The sequence below is a fragment of the Paralichthys olivaceus genome, chromosome 3, assembly GCF_024713975.1.
Source record: "Paralichthys olivaceus isolate ysfri-2021 chromosome 3, ASM2471397v2, whole genome shotgun sequence".
Taxonomy (NCBI): Eukaryota; Metazoa; Chordata; class Actinopteri; order Pleuronectiformes; family Paralichthyidae; genus Paralichthys; species Paralichthys olivaceus.
The window spans coordinates 4,681,568-4,699,473 of NC_091095.1; the positions used below are offsets into that span (position 1 = coordinate 4,681,568).

Here is a 17,906-nt window from a genome sequence, read left to right on the forward strand (position 1 = left end):
GTTCACAATTAAACAGTCACACACTGTCACACACTCAAGCACATGTCAAAACAGACACACACAATAATTCCAATACGACAATGAGAGACAGACTCTTTTAGTTTACGGTTACTTGGGACAGTGAGAGAAACACTTGTTCTGTCTTTTGTTATATTCAATGAAGAACCACTCACAGCAGTTACCAGCACATGCATTTATTCATCTTTTCTTCTGAGCCGGGAATCAATCATGATAAAATAAATAAATCAACATTACAGCAGTAGCTGACAACTAGTTTCCAAATATAAAGTGAAGTAATGGCGTCCTGAAGTGACACTCCAGAGAGTCTCTGCCATTTGTTTTTGGTGGCTGGTCCCAGTGCGTGCTCCGTGTGCATTTGAGTGCACGTGAATCCCTCCCTGTGAAAGCTGCGGCCTCTGTGCATTTATGGAGCCAGATGGTTTCAGGTCCGATCTGCAGAGATGTGAACATGACACCCTGATGCACGATGTAAACACACCTGGCACGGTGCAGTTAAACCAGAAACACAGCCGATAAAACTATTTGTCTATTGGCTACTCACAGCACGGCTACGCCAATGATGCTAGCCATGCTACCTGTCTGCTGCCCACCATGCAGGACCCCTGAGAGTGTGCTGCACCCGGCACAGACACACACAGTCACTTAATTGAGTGGTGTTTCCGATGGTTTGTTTAAAGTGATGAAATACACATATATATACACTAAATACACGTTGCTGAGAAGACATAGCGAAGTACGTGTGGAGTTCTGGTCTCAGAAATTAGAGCAACAGCGACATGTAGTGGCGATGAAAATCATATTTATATAAAAACCTTGGATGTGTTGTCAGTAGCGATTTTGCATCCACCGGATTAATCGGAGAAAAATGGTTGTAAGTACAAGTGTCTTCGGGGGAATAATTGAATTGGATAACGGATGTTCATTTTGACATTCAGGGTGTTTTGCAGCCTCACAGCCAAAGCATTCTGGGATGCCCTCCAGCCACATGTCTCATTAACGAGGACGTAACAGTTTACCTCACCCGCACATCTTTGGACTGCTGCAACAATTAGTTAATTAAACAGAAAATAAACGAATGTCCAGTTCTTCAAATCATTTTCAGTTTTGGGGCAAAAACAAAGTCAAAATGATTGAGCGTCTTGATTTGTCGGTTAAAAGGTGAAGATCCACTGAAGTGAAGTTATTCCCTGTTATCTCCTGTGAGTGAATCATCTTTGAGTCAGAGCAGGCGGCATGAGACGGATCAGTGAAGTGAAGAAGGGATGGGGTGAAACAAATTTGCCTGGAGGCTCATAACAAAAAAATGAATTAGTTAATTAATTAGTCGTTGCAAGAAGTCACTTCTGGGAATCTTTTTTTTTTTTAACTTTTGTAAATAAAAGTACAAGAACAAGGAAGAGAGACGACATGTCATTTAACAAAATCTGTTTGGATGTGATGTTTAAACAGTTTCTCAGAAGATCATGTGAATAAAAACTAAAGTCTTAAAACAAATTATAGCTAAAAAAATAAAAACAACCCCACGACCCCTACTGGCAAGGGGTGTAACTACAAGGCAAAACAAAGTTTACTTTGAAAGTAACTTGAGAAAAGCATAGCTTCATTTAAAAAACTGGATTTTACTTTTAAAAGATTCATTGTATCCTCTGAGTAACTTCGAGTTTTTTTAAACACTATTTATCTTACGTGTGGAAATCCTCTTGATCCGGATAACCATCAATACATACCGTTGTCTGTGGCCCCTCGCAGGACGATAATAAATACGACCGATCCTTTCAATTAGAGCAAATTAAATCAAATGACCTGTCTGTCACTAACCGACCCGCCTGCCTGGTGGCACCCTGCCCGTGCTCTCACTGCGCACGTGAGTAATGGAAAAGTCGTCTTGTTGCAGTTGTCAGTCAGTGCACGTTCGTGTGGCTGCAGTTTTGATGAGAGGGCCGCCGGGGGGGGGAGGGGGTTTGATGTATTGGTTGCACATGCTTTCTATAGATCACCAACCCCAGCTTTAATTTGACGCCATTATATGAACTTTCTCTCAGCACCCTGACGGACATGAAGGGTCCCTGAAGAAGAGGAGCAGCAGGACAGAGAGCAACATGGTGTAAACTCACATAATGAACAATCAGGAAGACGCAATTATACAAAACATTTGACCATTTCCTCATTTGTCATCCCCATGGTAGGTTGATACTGAAGAGACATAAACTTTGTATTCCTGACTCGTCCCCCTTCCACATCTTCTCTACAAGGTTTTACTGCTGTATAATAATGACACGCTACTCCCACCTTTGCTACAGAGGACATAACTCACACAATTAAGAGATATCACTGTCAGGAAAACACAACCAAGGTCATTTTAACAACAGGGCCACTGACCAACAAATCGACCAAATGAACGACAACACACTGAATCATGATCTGGGCGTTTTCACACTCTCGCTCAGTCCAATTTGCTGCCACTGAGGCTCCAGGTGGCACGTCTGTAAAACTCAATGACCCTTATATCACTGACGCTAAAAATAACACAACACAACCAGAGCAGCTGACAATTCACCTGCACCCAAAATGTCGTAATCAATTACGCTCGTGAACAAACAAACACGCGAATGCACCAAACGGGTCAAACTCTAGTAAACTAAACAGAGACGGCTAGACCTGAGAATAATGATGCTCTGCACAGGGAAAGTTTGGAACCGAGCTGCATTCAGTGACACCAACAAATAACGGTGGGGAGAAGTTTGACTGACTAATGGTGGGATTTATAAATAGTATGCAAAAGAGATGGAGAAACAAGCAGCCCGACAGAGAGAGAGAGAGAGAGAGAAACAGCAGCGAGGCATCAGGCAGGCGACTTTACTGTGTTTACACACGTCAATAAAAAAAAAGATCAATTTTAAAATCCCTAATCACACAAAGACTCGTTCTGATAAGAAATCACTGTGAATGAAATATCTTTGACTTAGAAGCTCAGTGTTCTTAGTTAGACTGTGATGACAAACTTAATCACTGCCTGCTTCATTTTTAAAGTCAACATTTTCTTGAATGAATTACGTGTTACTCAGGTAAACGTCTGTCACAGACCAGGGCTCACATCCCGACCCCGGTCTGTGGCTATTGGCAGAAATAACATCCAGAGATTCAGGAAAGATACAAATAAATGAAAGTAAAGTAAAAAATAAATTAAAAAATAAGAAAGTTAAGTTTATATAAACCCTTTGTGTCTGAAGGGACTGAATCCATTTTTTCTTTGGGACTATAATCGCTCCCTAAACCTCACAAGAAAACCTCAGTAGTTTAATGTTGCCGTACAAGTGGAAATTATACCGCAAGAAATGTTCAACTTCCAAAAAGAATCAGTGTGTTCATCCATAGAGGTGGAGGACCTGTAGAAAACTAAGACAGGCGTGGGGAGAACATGCAAACTCCACACAGAGAGACCCCGACCCCTCTTCAGACTGAAACCTTCTGGCTTTAAGACATTGATAACCAATGCACCACCGTGCCACAACCAACATATTCCCATCACGTTAATGGAAAATGCAGTTTCAGATTGTATGTTATTATTTTTGAGAGAAACAGAGATTCAACTGTTCACAAACATTCCCAGACCGACTTATTTGGTTTCTCGTCTGAAGGCGTCACTCCGTCCAACTGTTCCTCAGAATCCATGAAGCTCACAGAGAGATGATTGTATTTGAGCCTGTCCTCTCCTTCTGTCATCTCTCTCTCTCTCTCTCTCTCGCTCTCTCTCTCCTCTGTTTCCAGGCCAGTCTTCTTACTTTTATTTCTCCCCTCTGTTCTTCCAGGGTTGTGCTCATTGGCCCAGTTCTGCCTGAGACGCCCCGGCACATCTCCCTTTTCTGTCTTCTCACTTTTTCTCTCTCTCGATCGTTCTCTACGCTCTTCTCTCCGTCTGTCTCTGTTTAACTTTTTCTCTCCTTCCTCCTCAATGCCAACCCCTACCAAGAGAGGGAAGCCATCTTAAATCTACGGGAGCGTCTCCGTCTACATCCATTTTTAAATTACAGGAGGTTGAAATATAAAAATCTCCTCAGACTCTGTCATGACTATGAAAGGTGAAAAAGTAAATGTTGACTTTTCGTGACATTTGGGAAACTTTCATATTGTTTTTCAGACAGCACAAACTCTTTAATAACACACTCAGCAGACACAATATGTCTTCTTGCAGGTCCTCATGTTAGAGCTGTGCAGGACCCTAAAGTGGAGGTTTGCAAACTGTAACAGACAGGATGTAAAAACTCCAGGGAGGAGGAGCTAGAGAGGAGGTGGGAAGTCAAGGCAATGGTCTCATCAGAGAACTATAAAGACTTAAAGAGAGAACACAGAGACGGCGGCCTGGTGTCAAAGTCAGTCAGCAGCGATGTCCTCAAACAGTGTTAAGAATTGGGACAGAGTTAGGTATTAAGATGTGATGGTTAAGTTAAGGGGCTAGGGAATGCATTATACTAATGAGTGTCCTCACAACTAGAGAGAGACAAGTGTGTGTCTGGTTTCCTCTCCTTCTGGCTCTGTGCGTTGGACGAGCTGCTGGGACACCAGCATGTCAAGGTGACCTTAAATAAATAGCTAAATAACACACACACACACACACACACACACACACACACACACACCTATTACAGCGTCATGTGTTTCAGCTTCACACTGTTGACCTAGAAGCGTTGAACTATTCATAGATCAAACTAAGAACAGGTCAACACATGTTATTAAAAGTTTTAGGTTAATTTGATTCAACACTTGGACTAAATGTGAACTCTGTCCTGGAGGTGCAACCTGCTGTGCACCAGTTCATGCTCAGCAGCTCAGTGTGATCCTGTGGCTTTTGTTTTAAAAAAATTTAAAGTAACCATCAAGACGATGATCACTCTTTGGTAAAACTGCTCACAACAATACGTTTTGCACACACTAGTATAACCGGTGTGTTGAATCTTGGGTCCATCGCAAACATATTTATAAAATTGACGAAATCAAATTGAGACATCTTTATTTTTCTTTTGAAACGCTGCTCGTCTTGAAAACAAATGTGGACATGATTACTCAGTTCTCATATTCGATACCTGGAGGTTCAAGAGTAACAACAACTGCTGATAAACCAGCCTTGAGTCAAGACTGAATCTAATACTAACGTAACCCTCGCCTTGAAGGAAATGGTTAACTTGTGATTTTTGTCCTGAGATATTTATTTCCTAACTAATAAGTGACAAAGCTCCCGACGAGCTGAATACAGATCACACAGAGCCCTGAATGCAAGAGAACGTTTCACCTTCACCTGAAAATCTCTGTGTGTACACACTGTGAGACCTGCTGCTATCTGGAACAACCTCTCTATCTTTCTGTCATCCCCTCCTCTCCTTCTCTTTCACTCTGGCCGGGAGTCAATCTCTCTTTTTTACTGCCAGCTGATAGCTGTGCATGACTGTCTGGATCTCTATTCATGCGTTCGCTCCATCCATCACCTGCTGCTGCTTCTGTCGCTCCTCCATCCTCCCGTCTATTCTTCTTCCTTCCCCGCTCGAAAATGAAAATAGATAAAATAATGTGGCTTTGCATCCGTGCAGTGAAAGATTTCAACTTTCAGCCAGTGGCCTTATCGTTACTGTTTACTGTTTTGCATAAGGTCATTTCAACACAAATGCACCATGTCTGTTGCAGGAATCGAACCTGTGTCCACAACTTCTTTTTTCACTGTAAACTCTACCTCCATATTTGCAGGGTTGCAAATGTTTTCCTCACCCTGCATGACAGCCTCCATTTGCATAAACACCCTTTAGTAAGTTTTATCCCAGAAGCTTTCCTTAACAGTCCATGAAATTTGCTCTGTGAGCAGTTGCTATGGTAACTGGGGGACTCAATTGCTCAAAATTACCATAAAGCACTAATTAAAAAGCCCTGGCTAAGAGCAGCATTTTGACAAGCTTCATACAACACGGATGAACCAGTCCCCCAGGTGAGGAAACCGGACTGTGTTGTGTTACTATTCCACAGACTGAACAGAAGAAACAGTATATGAGGTGAGAAATGTGCAAGATTTGGGAAAACATTCGCCGTGAATCTAACATCATCTGTTTCTGAGACACACTCTACTCTGCTCATTGAGGTCGAGCATCTTGGGCCGCTTTAATAATCACAGGTGAAAGGTCACAGTATGTAAGACAGGTTCATTTGATCTGCAGCCCCTGGAATCTAAACGCTGCTTCTATCTCCATCAGTCACAACACACATGTCGATGCTGGTAAAGAGCGCTGGTGCTCATCCATCCACCCATTATATCTATACTGCTTATCCTTTTGAGGGTCACATGGGCGGAGTACGCAGGTCGCCGGGCCATCACAGGGCTGCGACTGACGGAGACAAACAACCAATCATGTTCACATTCACACCTTTTAATCTAGAGTCTGTGATTCTCGTTCATCTACACAGTGTGCGTTGCTATTTTTCCTTTACGTGTTTATATTGCACAACATTTATAACATTTGTTCTTTTTTACTTCAACAAATAAAAGTTTCACTTACATTAAAATCTCATCTCCACAACTTAAACTGTTTATGATACAAACCTACTTGTACAACATATTCATGCAACATAAAGGTAAAGCATAATGTGCCTACACAAGGGAAATAAATGTTGAGGGAGGACCTTTAATTTCCCAGCTCTCAGCTGTGTCCAACCCATTGATGCTGCAAGATATCTGTGCTGGATTAACCTGACTGGTAGAGTTTAGCTACAATTAATCACCAGACAAATCCAGTAAGTATAATCATGTGGGTCACACTTCTGCACCGCAAGTACAAATACGTGCAACCTCACATCCTGTGCATGTAAAACCTAATAATTCACCTCAGAGGGAGCAACAGTACAAAAGCAGCCACTGCTGAAGACTTTAAGAGAGATGATGCATCCTGTTACTGATCATCATCATCATCGTCATCATTTCACCCTGTGATCTTCATTCCACCACATCAGCACCATTCTCCATCAGCAGACACAGCTCGCTGCAGAGCAGGGGCGCAACAGACACCTTCCCTGTCTGGACTCAGTGGGACAGGAGGCGATCAGTCAGAGCGAGGAGGCAGCGCAGTGACAAACATCGACGGGAGGCCCGCTAGTCACGACACAAAGCCGCTCTGCAAAATGTTTCCACACGATGCCACCGCCGCAGCAACGTGGGCATCACAAGGCAAAATCAGGGCCAGTCAGTCAAGGGTGAGACGCCTCACTCCCACATACCTGGGCACCATCGAACTTTACCGTCACGATTCACAGCTCTCGAGAGGAACATCCGTACAGATCATTCATTGTTAGAGGAGAGCACTGTTTCATACTTTCACTAATGAAGTTATTGATTCAGCAGGAACATTTAACTTTAACTTTTAACATTCTTGTATACAAAGAGGAAGAATACGTCATTGCCCAACACACAGCACTCAGTCTGTACTTGCTATTGTCACTCACCCACCACCCTGACTCTTGTCTTTCTGGCTCTAAAACCAGATTCCTTCTCTGAGGGTTGGACCTTTAAATAATGTGCGTGATGCCTGGCAACATGTATGAGATTCTAGTTTGGTCCTGTGAGGTTAGGATGAGAGTCACAGGGATGTAAAGGGACAAATAACCGAGACGTGTTTAGTCAAAGATGTTTATTTCCCAATTATACTGATATACAGCTTCATGCCATACCCTGGAAAACGCAGAGCTGAACACGACCCAAAGTTTGTCATCGTACAAACTACTACAGTGCCTGTTCTAAACATGTCTGTTTGAAATGGCTTTTTACTCGGCCTGTGGCAAACTGTAAAAGTGACCTGCAGTAATTGAGCAAGTAGAACTGCAGCTGTACGAAGAGCTGATCGCTGCTTATTCAAAGTTCTGTGAAGCTCGAGAAGCTGAACTGAAGAATCAGTCGTCACAGTCTGATAATGTCACTTACATTGATGAGTCCCAGGCGCTGCTATAGAGCACTGGTCACCTGTTCAGTCAAAGTTTATTAATATTTTGAACGAATCATGTGTACTTTAATAATTGCACCAAATTCAACACTTCATTTTCTAGATCTCTGAAGTGGCTGAAGCATATACAGTAGATTCACGTGTCAACAGGCTCCATTGAAATGCTAATGACTGCATGTTAAAGAACAAGCTGCTGCGCTACAGCTGCCATACAGGCAGTCCTATGGACACCTATAGAGCCCATAAGACCTGTGGGAGCTGGCCTACATAAACTCACACTGCACACATGTAGAGAGACAGTCACCAAGAGGAGGAGACAGAGGGAGAAGACAATAAAGAGTCAATGATGGACTCACAATGTCTTTCTATACCTCTGAAGACCCTCAGTCACATCAGACCCTGCAGCCTCTAACCTAAACACAAAGTTGTAGCCTTGAAAGCAACAGTCCATCACAATAACCACAGTTCTCTGTATATTCAGAAGTGGCCGAGTGCCCACTTGTGTGACATATTTCCAATAACAGCCACAGAGCTCGAGTGCCTGTTAAGACCTCGAGAGAGTGGAAGTTGATCCCGAGCTCAGTGGGACAGATCTCACTTACAACTGGGCTCAAGTGGGACGTGGATAATTGTTGGATAAACTCAGCAATTAAACTAAATATCTCTTCATAGGATTTAACAAAAACCAACAACTTCCCTCTAAGATCTTTCCATAGCCTGGCTGCTCTGACCACCTCTCTCCACCGAGCAACTGAAACATATTTTCCTTCCTCCGCCACCAATTCCAATAAAATTTGAAAGACGTCAGTGATCTGTCTCCTTCTGTTATGTAGCCAGGACGTCAGCTGTTGAGGGTGAGAAGTGTCCGTTGTTTGAACGCACACTCCAGGTACTTTTACTGCACTGCTGTATAAATACAGACTATAACTGTAAGGAGCAGCCTTCACAGTGCAGAAAGATCCTCGCCACAGTTATCTAATAGTAAAAAATTGGCACACTCATACACATGCATGGTTGACCACTAGAGTCTAGAGTGACACGGCATACTGCACACACACACGCACGCACGCACGCACACACTCTCTCTCACACACACACTTGCAGATCTGCGGCCTCTCCTCAGTCACGTGGAGTGGAGTGGTCTATTAACATTCTCCTCACATCGGTGCGTACAGTGAGCCTGAGGATGTTGCTCAAATGTAAAGAAAAAACGCTGTCAAACAAAATCACCAAACCACATCTCATCCCAGACATGAAATCATGAATGGACCAAACCATTCAACACATACAACCACTGCTGTTTACTGAGAGAAGAGAAGATGCAGTTTGCAGGGTTGTGAATGTTTGACATGCTCGCTGTGCCGCGCTCTGCGGGCAGAAGACATTTTGACCTGTCCCAGCAGGAGAAGCTCGGGTGGGACTAAAGTGAATAGGATGTTTTCAGACCTGCAATGAAGTCTGGATGAAATTATCCAGAGAGTATGTGAATGCAAAAGTCTGAGTCAGGTGCTGCGGACATTATCAGCCCGCAAGGAAACCCTCTGGTTAATGTTCGAATGAGCCCATGTGGAAATACAGCAGGATAAAGTGCAGAGGAGTAAACGTGTTGAGGAACATGCAACACGGGCGAAAGACAATAAAACAAAAAGAATACAAATATAAAGGCAAACTCCAGAGTGAGCTTTATAAACCTGGTGACCTGAGAGGGGAAGGTACGGTAAAAAGCAGAGAAGTCGTGAACCTGAGTGAACACTGAGACATCTTCAGTCTCCTCGTGTCTGAGAGCCAGTGACAGCTGAGCGGAGACAGACAGAGCAGGACGGGACACAGATGCTGTCGACTTAGAGAGATTGGTCTGCTGCTCTCAACTTTTCACGCCCAATCTTTCATTGTTTCCGCTCACGCTGCTGTTCCGCCTTCGGACGATTTCTCCGTTGACTTGAGTCAGAAGAGAAAACCGAAGATGTTACTGACTCTTGTCACATGTTCATCGCCATCACGTGTTTGTTTTAATTTTCTGCTCTTCATCCATCTCATCTACGTCCTTTCATAAATGTAGGTTGTGGTTATTGTTGCGCTGCAGTGTTGTGGCTCTTCTTCACATTATTATGAGACTCAATAGGTTTGAATTACCTCCATGTTAAATGTTGTGAGACTGAAAGGGATGAAGGGGTTTTTAAAGACTAACAGAGGCCGGAGGGCGTCTCTTTGTCTCCCTCTCGTTCGCATTTACACATCTTGATGTACTCGAGCGTGATGAAGGGCTCAGGCCAGAGGACGTCCTGGCTTTACTCCCATTAAGAGGAGACTGGGTCGCCCACGGCAACACGTGGACCAACCAGCACAGGATGCAGACAGACCCGCCTCCTCCTCCTCCTTTTTCCTGGGAGACCCTCGTACTTTGCATCCCCCTCCTGAGGAATTACTGGGACAGTGTGGACAGGAAAAGCCAACAAAATCGTATTTGTTCATCCATTATCTATATTGAGGGCACTGGAGCCAATCCCAGCTCTCATTGGCCAAGAGGAGGGGGACACTCAGTCGCCAGTGTATCACAGGGGTGACATTCAGAGACAAACAACCATTAACCCTCAGGTTCACACTGATGGATCATTTTCCAAATAGCTCGACCCCAGTCCTCATGTCTCTGGACTGTGGGAGGAAGCTGGAGGAAAAACTGCTCAGACATGGAAAACATGAAAACTCCAAACACCACCATGTCCCCCTGTACGATATTTGTACAATTTGAAATAGTACTATGTTTTTACTTGATTCAAAGCATCTTATTATAATTATTGTTGCAGATTGTTTGATATTATTGCACATGCGCTCCATACCCACAAATCCAAACAGAAATCAACCGAATACCTACTGATGAGACAATTTAACATCCTCTGACAGTTACGGTTATGGAATCCAAAATTTGGATTTGGTTCTCCAACAAGTCGTAACTGTGAAAGCAGGAAACATGGAGGCAACACAGAGGGAAACGAGAATAAAACTTCAAGACTTCAACTTAACCATGACCAGTCCCTGCCTAACCCTAACCCCCACCACAGATCACATCTAAACCTCAACCAGGAGCTCAGATATGACCTCTTACCTCATCAGGACTGGGCGTGGGTCCCCATGAGGTCCACTGGTGCTGACAAGATCAATGTTTATGCTGCAAAAGGTCCTGATTCAGCAGATTCAGCAGAAACTCAGGGTCACACCATATGACACAGTGGACAAGTGTGAAAGCTTCAACTACACACACTGAGTCCACTGTATAGTGTGAAACACCTTGCTACAGTCCTGCCAGGTTCTCCAACAACTGCATGAGTCCCTGTGGTTCTTTCTCTAAAGTGTTAATCGGTTCATTATCACAATACAAATACAAATACAAACACTGGATCGCACACATCCAGCTGCTCCTCCTCTTGTTGAAAAGCTGCATTAGTCCAAACTTGGCACATCCCAGCCACAAAACCCCGACTCTGTCCTCGTCAGTAACAGATCACCCTCAGCCGCTGTCACAATGCATGAATTTAAGATTTTTATTTCGAGACAGAGAAATAGCAGAAGCTCCGAGACACAAGAAAAGATGCAGCCTGAGCCACAGCTGTGCATCCTGAGGCCCAAGGACTCACATCACAGTGCTGCAACGGGCATTCTGCACTTCAGGGTATAATGTTGTCAGTTACTGAGAACAAAGGAAGTGTGTTTCCACAAAGACAATCACAAAGACAAAAGGAGACTGACTCAGGCTTCTGTTGTTTGATTTCTGGCTGCTTCAGTTTGATAAGCTCTTGGTTTCTTTTCGATTCAGACATTTAAACTGTCAAAAAATCATCATTAATGCTCAAAAAATATATATATATTTTACAAAAATCTGAAGTAAGGTTGAAATTAACTTACTAACTATTGTTTCAAAATATTTCATCAATGAAGTGATAATTACCTTGATTGATATCTTTAACTTCTGGCCGTTAAATTATTAGAAAAGAGAAATGAAAGGCAGATTCTATCTATCTATCTATCTATCTATCTATCTGTCTATCTATCTGTCTATCTATCTGTCTGTCTGTCTGTCTGTCTGTCTGTCTATCTGTCTGTCTGTCTGTCTGTCTGTCTGTCTGTCTGTCTGTCTGTCTGTCTGTCTGTCTGTCTGTCTGTCTGTCTGTCTGTCTGTCTGTCTGTCTGTCTATCTATCCCATATGGAAGTAATAATGTAATTCTCTTCCGTCCTACTGTCTCCCGTCTATAATAATCTGCACCTTTTAGTGTTTTTCCCTGCACAGGTTGTCGTCTTCCTGCCAGCTCACAGTTGGAGTAAGCAAACTCTGACTCACTCTACTGAGGTAGAAAATATAATATCCTTTTCAATGACCCTGAAAAGCTAAAAACTGCCCCTGTGAAAACTCAGTAAAGATCTGTATTTCCCACTGTGTCACATGTTCCTGTTGAACTGCACAGGTCCACACTTTGAGATCCCAGCCAAAAAATGATGTCACCCTCGAGAGAACAATGTGCATGATGCAACCATGGCAACACTGTCACTGAGACCGGAGGAGGGACACGACGGACGCTCCCGTATGAATTTGTACTCGCAGCGAAGAAGAAATTTTTTCTTTTAAAATCACATTAAAGCATTTGAATGAACAAAATGGACGAGATAAATTTATCCTCTGAGAGCTGAGGATCATGAAGCCAGTGTGAACCTAAAGCACAGAACGTGCCGTGACGAAGAGGATAATGTTTCTGTCTGTTCCTCCCTCCTCCCTCCTCCCTCCTCTACTCTGATCTTCCTGAAAATCCTGCACAGGGTCCGTACATTGATTTGTTTTGAGAAAATGTACAATATGTGTATTTTATGCTGAAATAAATATATTGACTTAAAGTCATGCAACATCGAAGATATAACAAAAACTCACTCAAAACTACAATATTTATTCAACCGGTTCCTGTGCTGATTATTTACTCGAGTCATTGATTTGTCTTTCACTCAATAAAAACTCATCCTCAAAATTTCACATATCTCCAACAGATGTTTCTGTTTCTTAAAAATTTTCCAGAAACTTCAACAATCGCAGCAGCTGCAAACATCCTCCTCATCCCCGACAACATCACAATTCATTTTCCTCCTCGTAACACACACTGCAGATGTACTGGTATCTCTGCCCCTCTTCCCTCAGTGGGTCTCTTTCCCTGGGCCCGTCACCATGACGATGGGAGCCAGTTCCATGGATACAGTCACTAGGCAACCAGCAGCATCAACAGCAGCAGCAGCAGCAGGAGCAGCAGCAGCAGCGTCCTGTCAGAGCTGTAGTGGAGCCTGAGCCAACCTTCCACATCTATGTGAGTTTGTTCTTTGAAGAGGAGAAATGTTAATGCATTTATCGTGTTTTGGATCCGAAGCCTCTTACATTACACGCAACACTGCGGGTGCTTAATTTAGACTGACATTACAGCGCTCACGTTACTCAGTGCGTTTACGGCTAAAGTGAAAAACAGACGCTGACAGGATTGTTTGCGTAAAGACTGCGTAACAATATTTAGGTGTAAACCTCTTTTTGCCCTCGTCTCTCCTAAAAGGGAACCACCAAACAAATGAATCACCAACAGTTCAGCAATGAAGAGCTGTGACTTCCTCCATTACAACTGCAGATCACAGTTGTCTTCATCTGCTGATTATTTTAATGCAAATAAAATATTCTGAACAATTACACTAAAAGTTGTTCTATATACGAGTATCTATATCTTGATTTAAGAAAAGAGTGGCCAATGGTTATAAAAAAATACGAAAACACTGGAAGATTATTTTTCCATTTGAGTAAAATGGGAAAATAAAACTTGAAGAACTCAACTTTGACGACTTATGTTTTTATTCACTTAACAGTGCGTCATGTTTAAGAAGCGCTCGTGTTTCTATGGAAACTAATCTGCAAAATAACAACTGGAACCAAAGCTGTGAGACAAATGTAGTAACTGAAAATGACCAGTTATCTAATGAGTCATAAAATGGAAATACTGAAGTAAAACACAAAGAGCTCAGAAAGTACTTGAGCAAATGTACTTGATTATATGTCACCACTGTCTTTACCAGGTGATTCAATACTTTTTGTCTCTCCAGACACATTCTCCAAAAAGTGAGTCTGCCATGTCTGTGAGACCACAAAAGACAAGATGGTAAAGGACACATCTTGGAAATGAGACAGATCATTCTACAATTACCTACATTCTGAATAAGCAAGGACGTCTGTGACCAAAGAAAGAACAACACTGAAGCCACATAATGGCCCGTTAGCAAAATAATATAAAATAAGGCTATTTGCGAGGACTGCAGAGCGCCGCTGAAAGGAAAATGTATAAATAGAACCCATCTAAGGAGCAACACGCATTGAGAGGCTTTGAAATACTTTGCATTGAAGATTGTAATTAAATATTCCCTTTGATTAGAAGAAGCCCTTTTATGGATGCTCTGCAAGTCAGGGAGATAGCCTGAAACCCAGTGCTCGCTCAGTGAAAGAGACTGGACACGCAATTACGGCAAATAACCCGAGAAAATTATGATCCAGAAAAAATAAAACAAAAAGAAACACCAGATGGAGCCTGTAACGGCTGCAATAAACCATTTAGCCGGATGGTTAACAAGGCTTTTGTGGTCGCAAGCCAGTAACAAGCGTGACAGACTGATATGGCTAAATAATGGCAGAGATAGGCTAATAACTACAATGCCTCAGGCTGGTGGATTTAACAGGTGTGTGTGCGTGATAGTGTCCTGTATGGAAGCATGAAGCTATCATGGCACAACTGCTGGGGGCTACATGTCAAGACAGGGGGGGTGTATGACGCTGCATCATATATCATGCACACACAAACACACACACACACACACACACACAGGAGCCCCCCCTCCTCCTCTCTTTTCCTGCAGTCATGGCTGTTTCATGAGCTCATCACAGAGCATGAAAGGGCCCATGGTTGAGTTTGTATGAAAGGATGATATAAGACACACAGAAGCTGCTGCTCAGTATAGATGCACACAATGGTGAGATTACAAGACATCAGCCTGATTTAAAAAAAAACATGGTCATGGAAAAATATATAAGAATAGAAGTCCTGTATCGGCATTTGTATGTAATTTAGAATCACTGAATGCACATGGAAGCTAATTTAAAGGACATTCTGGATGTGAAAATAGCATTTTGTGCAATAAGGTCACAGAGGGTCCTGATGATTTCCATATTAATGAGTATTGATGGAGGCAGGCCCATCATTAACACAGACAGACACTGCAGCAGGTCCTTACGTTGTAGAGTGGAGTAGTTATCCATCTCTCAGGCTGCTTTTATCAGGAGAATCTGAATCACTCTGGTGGCCCCCCTGTGGACGCAGCCGCAGCGCCGGACACGATCAGTCTACCGGGATGCACCGGGCCGGTGTGAAACCAGGACAGGTACCCGCGCAACCAGCCGCAGCATCCTCAGTCAGCAGCCGGAGGATGCGAGCGCATCTACCGCGGCAGCAGCGGGATTCGTGTCGGGATCATTCGGTGAGGGTTTAAATCCACGGAGCCTCCGTTACGCACACACGCGTGCACACGGTTTTCCGCCAGATCTCCTCCGGTGGGTTTCGTTACGAGATGCGCCGCTCCGCCTCCATGCGTGCGCAAATCAGTAAAAAGCCAAGGATGCAGCAGCGGGAGTGAGGCGAGGTCAGTGTGCACGAAATCACGAAATCATGCAAACCGGAGGATCCGTGAGCGACAGAGACGAGCGGTGACCTTCTTCTTCTTCTCCGTTACCGTAAAACCAGGCTGCAGGAAAAACACGTTCAGCAGAGGAGCGTCTCCTCCCATCCATCCATCCAGCGAGAGAGAGAGAGAGGGAGAGAGAGAGTGTGTGTGTGTGTGTGTGAGAGAGGGAGAGAGTGTGAGAGAGAGGGAGAGAGTGTGTGTGTGTGTGTGTGTGTGTGAGAGAGAGGGAGAGAGTGTGAGAGAGAGAGAGTGTGAGGGAGGGAGTGTGTAAGAGAGACAGGTAGAGAGACGGTGTAAGAGAGAGACAGGTAGAGAGAGGAAGAGAGAGAGTGTGTGAGAGAGAGAGAGAGGAAAAGAGAGTGTGTGAGAGGAAGAGGGGGAGAGAGAGTGAGAAAGTGTGTGTGTAAGTGAGAGAGAGAAAGAGAGAGAGAGAGGCAATGTGAATGTGTTGTAGAACTTGTACTTCAGTATAGTGAGGTGACTCATTGACACATTTCCTGTCCCCTGACCCAAACCTCACTCTATAGGTTCTGAGCTCCAAATGCTTCATACAAAGAAACACACACACACACACACACACACACACACACACACACACACACACACACACACACACACACACACACACACACACACACACACACACACACACACACACACACAGCAAGACTTCTTAAAATTTGTGATGCTTGCCTTTTTAGATGAGTCCCCACAAAGTCCCACACCATGAGTCATACCTGGTCCACAGACCGCTACACTGCCTCTGTTCTTTCCTGCTGTGAGAGAAACATTTATTCTTTTATTCATACGGTGGTATGCGAGTTTGCCTCTGGATCCCCCGCCTCGCAGTGGCTCCAGATCCCAAACCGTTAAGCATTAAGATGGAGATGTTATGAGGCAGCGATACAGGAAATACTGCACAGACAGAGGGACGAATGGATCCCACTGAAGTTAACTCAGTTCTGGACGCTAGTATCCTGCGTCTGTCAAGGACAAGTGGTCTGTGGGAGGAGCTGGTCAAAACTCACAAATCAAGAACATAGAGTGTCCAAAAAAACACGATAAACTTCTAAACGTACTTCTCATCACATGACACCAGGCTGCAGGAAACTCACATGTATTGTCGTCAAGATTCTGACTCACGAAATTACATCTCGCTTTAACCTCGGCACAGATGTGCACCACAGTTATGACTGAACATCCCTTTTGTTTTCTTGACGGACATTATAAATGTTACGTGAGCAGCTGGAGCTCAGAGCTCGGAGCTCAGACTGAGGCAAGGTACCGCTCATAGTCAGTTGCCCACTGAGTGGCAGCTCACCCACAGGCAGCGGGAGGCCAATTAAATTCTCTTTGTTTCCTTTAATATCAGTCGGTGAGGCAATAAATCAAGTCAACAGACAGGCCCCGGTTTGTTCAGTTTTGGCGAATAAGTGTGGAAAGGTCGGGAATGAATCATCAGAGGTTCAGTCTGATGTTGTCTATACATCCATTCACCTCAGCCATAATGCCATAACGTTTTCTACAGGATGTTAGCAAACAGTTGCTTATTTAAACGCTGATCAGCTACAAAAAGCATTTGAAGGCAAATGTTAGGTCCAACATTCAGTGTCTTCTCGCTCTGCTGTTGGTCTCCACCAACCCCTGAGATACATTTCTGACTCTAAAGCAGTAAAATGGAGAATATTGTCCAAATAGCGCAAAAGCAAATCCGGGGAACTTTAGGTTGAGCTGCGGTATTTCTTGACTTTGTCTGCTGTTAGGTGTTGTAGGGTGGGCTTCAAAAATCTGCAGGGAAGAAGTGAGATCAATCGGTATTATTATATTTCGATTCAATTTTTATTTGTGTAGCGCCAAATCATAATATGGATTATCTCAAGGCGCCTTTACATAGAAGGTCAAGACCTTTAAAATCTAGTTTAACATAGAGAAACCCAACAGATGGATTTAGTTTCCTGGGGACACTGGGTTGTGATTCAAGAAGCAGGAACATCAGGATAAATGTGTGAAGATGTTGAGGAGCCCTCGAAGGAAAACACTTCCCTGATGCAACTGCTTTAGTGGAGCCAACACATCACACTGTGGTTACACTCAGGAGCTTTATATGAGTGTGGATCAATACATTCCTGCTGAGGAGCTTTTATTCTCATTCTGACATGTGTTTACTTTTGAAT

General features: G+C 43.6%; 1 protein-coding gene across 12 annotated transcripts in view; it reads right to left on the bottom strand.

The window, feature by feature from the left end:
• Nucleotides 1-17,906, bottom strand: part of lrrc7 (leucine rich repeat containing 7) — a 78,526-nt gene that overhangs the window by 36,668 nt on the left and 23,952 nt on the right. For 8 of the 12 annotated variants that reach the window (XM_069521579.1, XM_069521573.1, XM_069521578.1 and 5 more), the window contains exon 1: nt 15,286-15,860. The exons of 3 other annotated variants lie outside the window; for them this stretch is intronic. In XM_069521579.1, coding sequence (XP_069377680.1) covers nt 15,286-15,310 — 25 coding nt within the window. In that variant the 5' untranslated portion in view covers nt 15,311-15,860. Of the gene's footprint in view, nt 1-15,285; nt 15,861-17,906 lie in introns of those variants that run through there. One more of the 12 variants, XM_069521584.1, reaches the window with a different exon arrangement.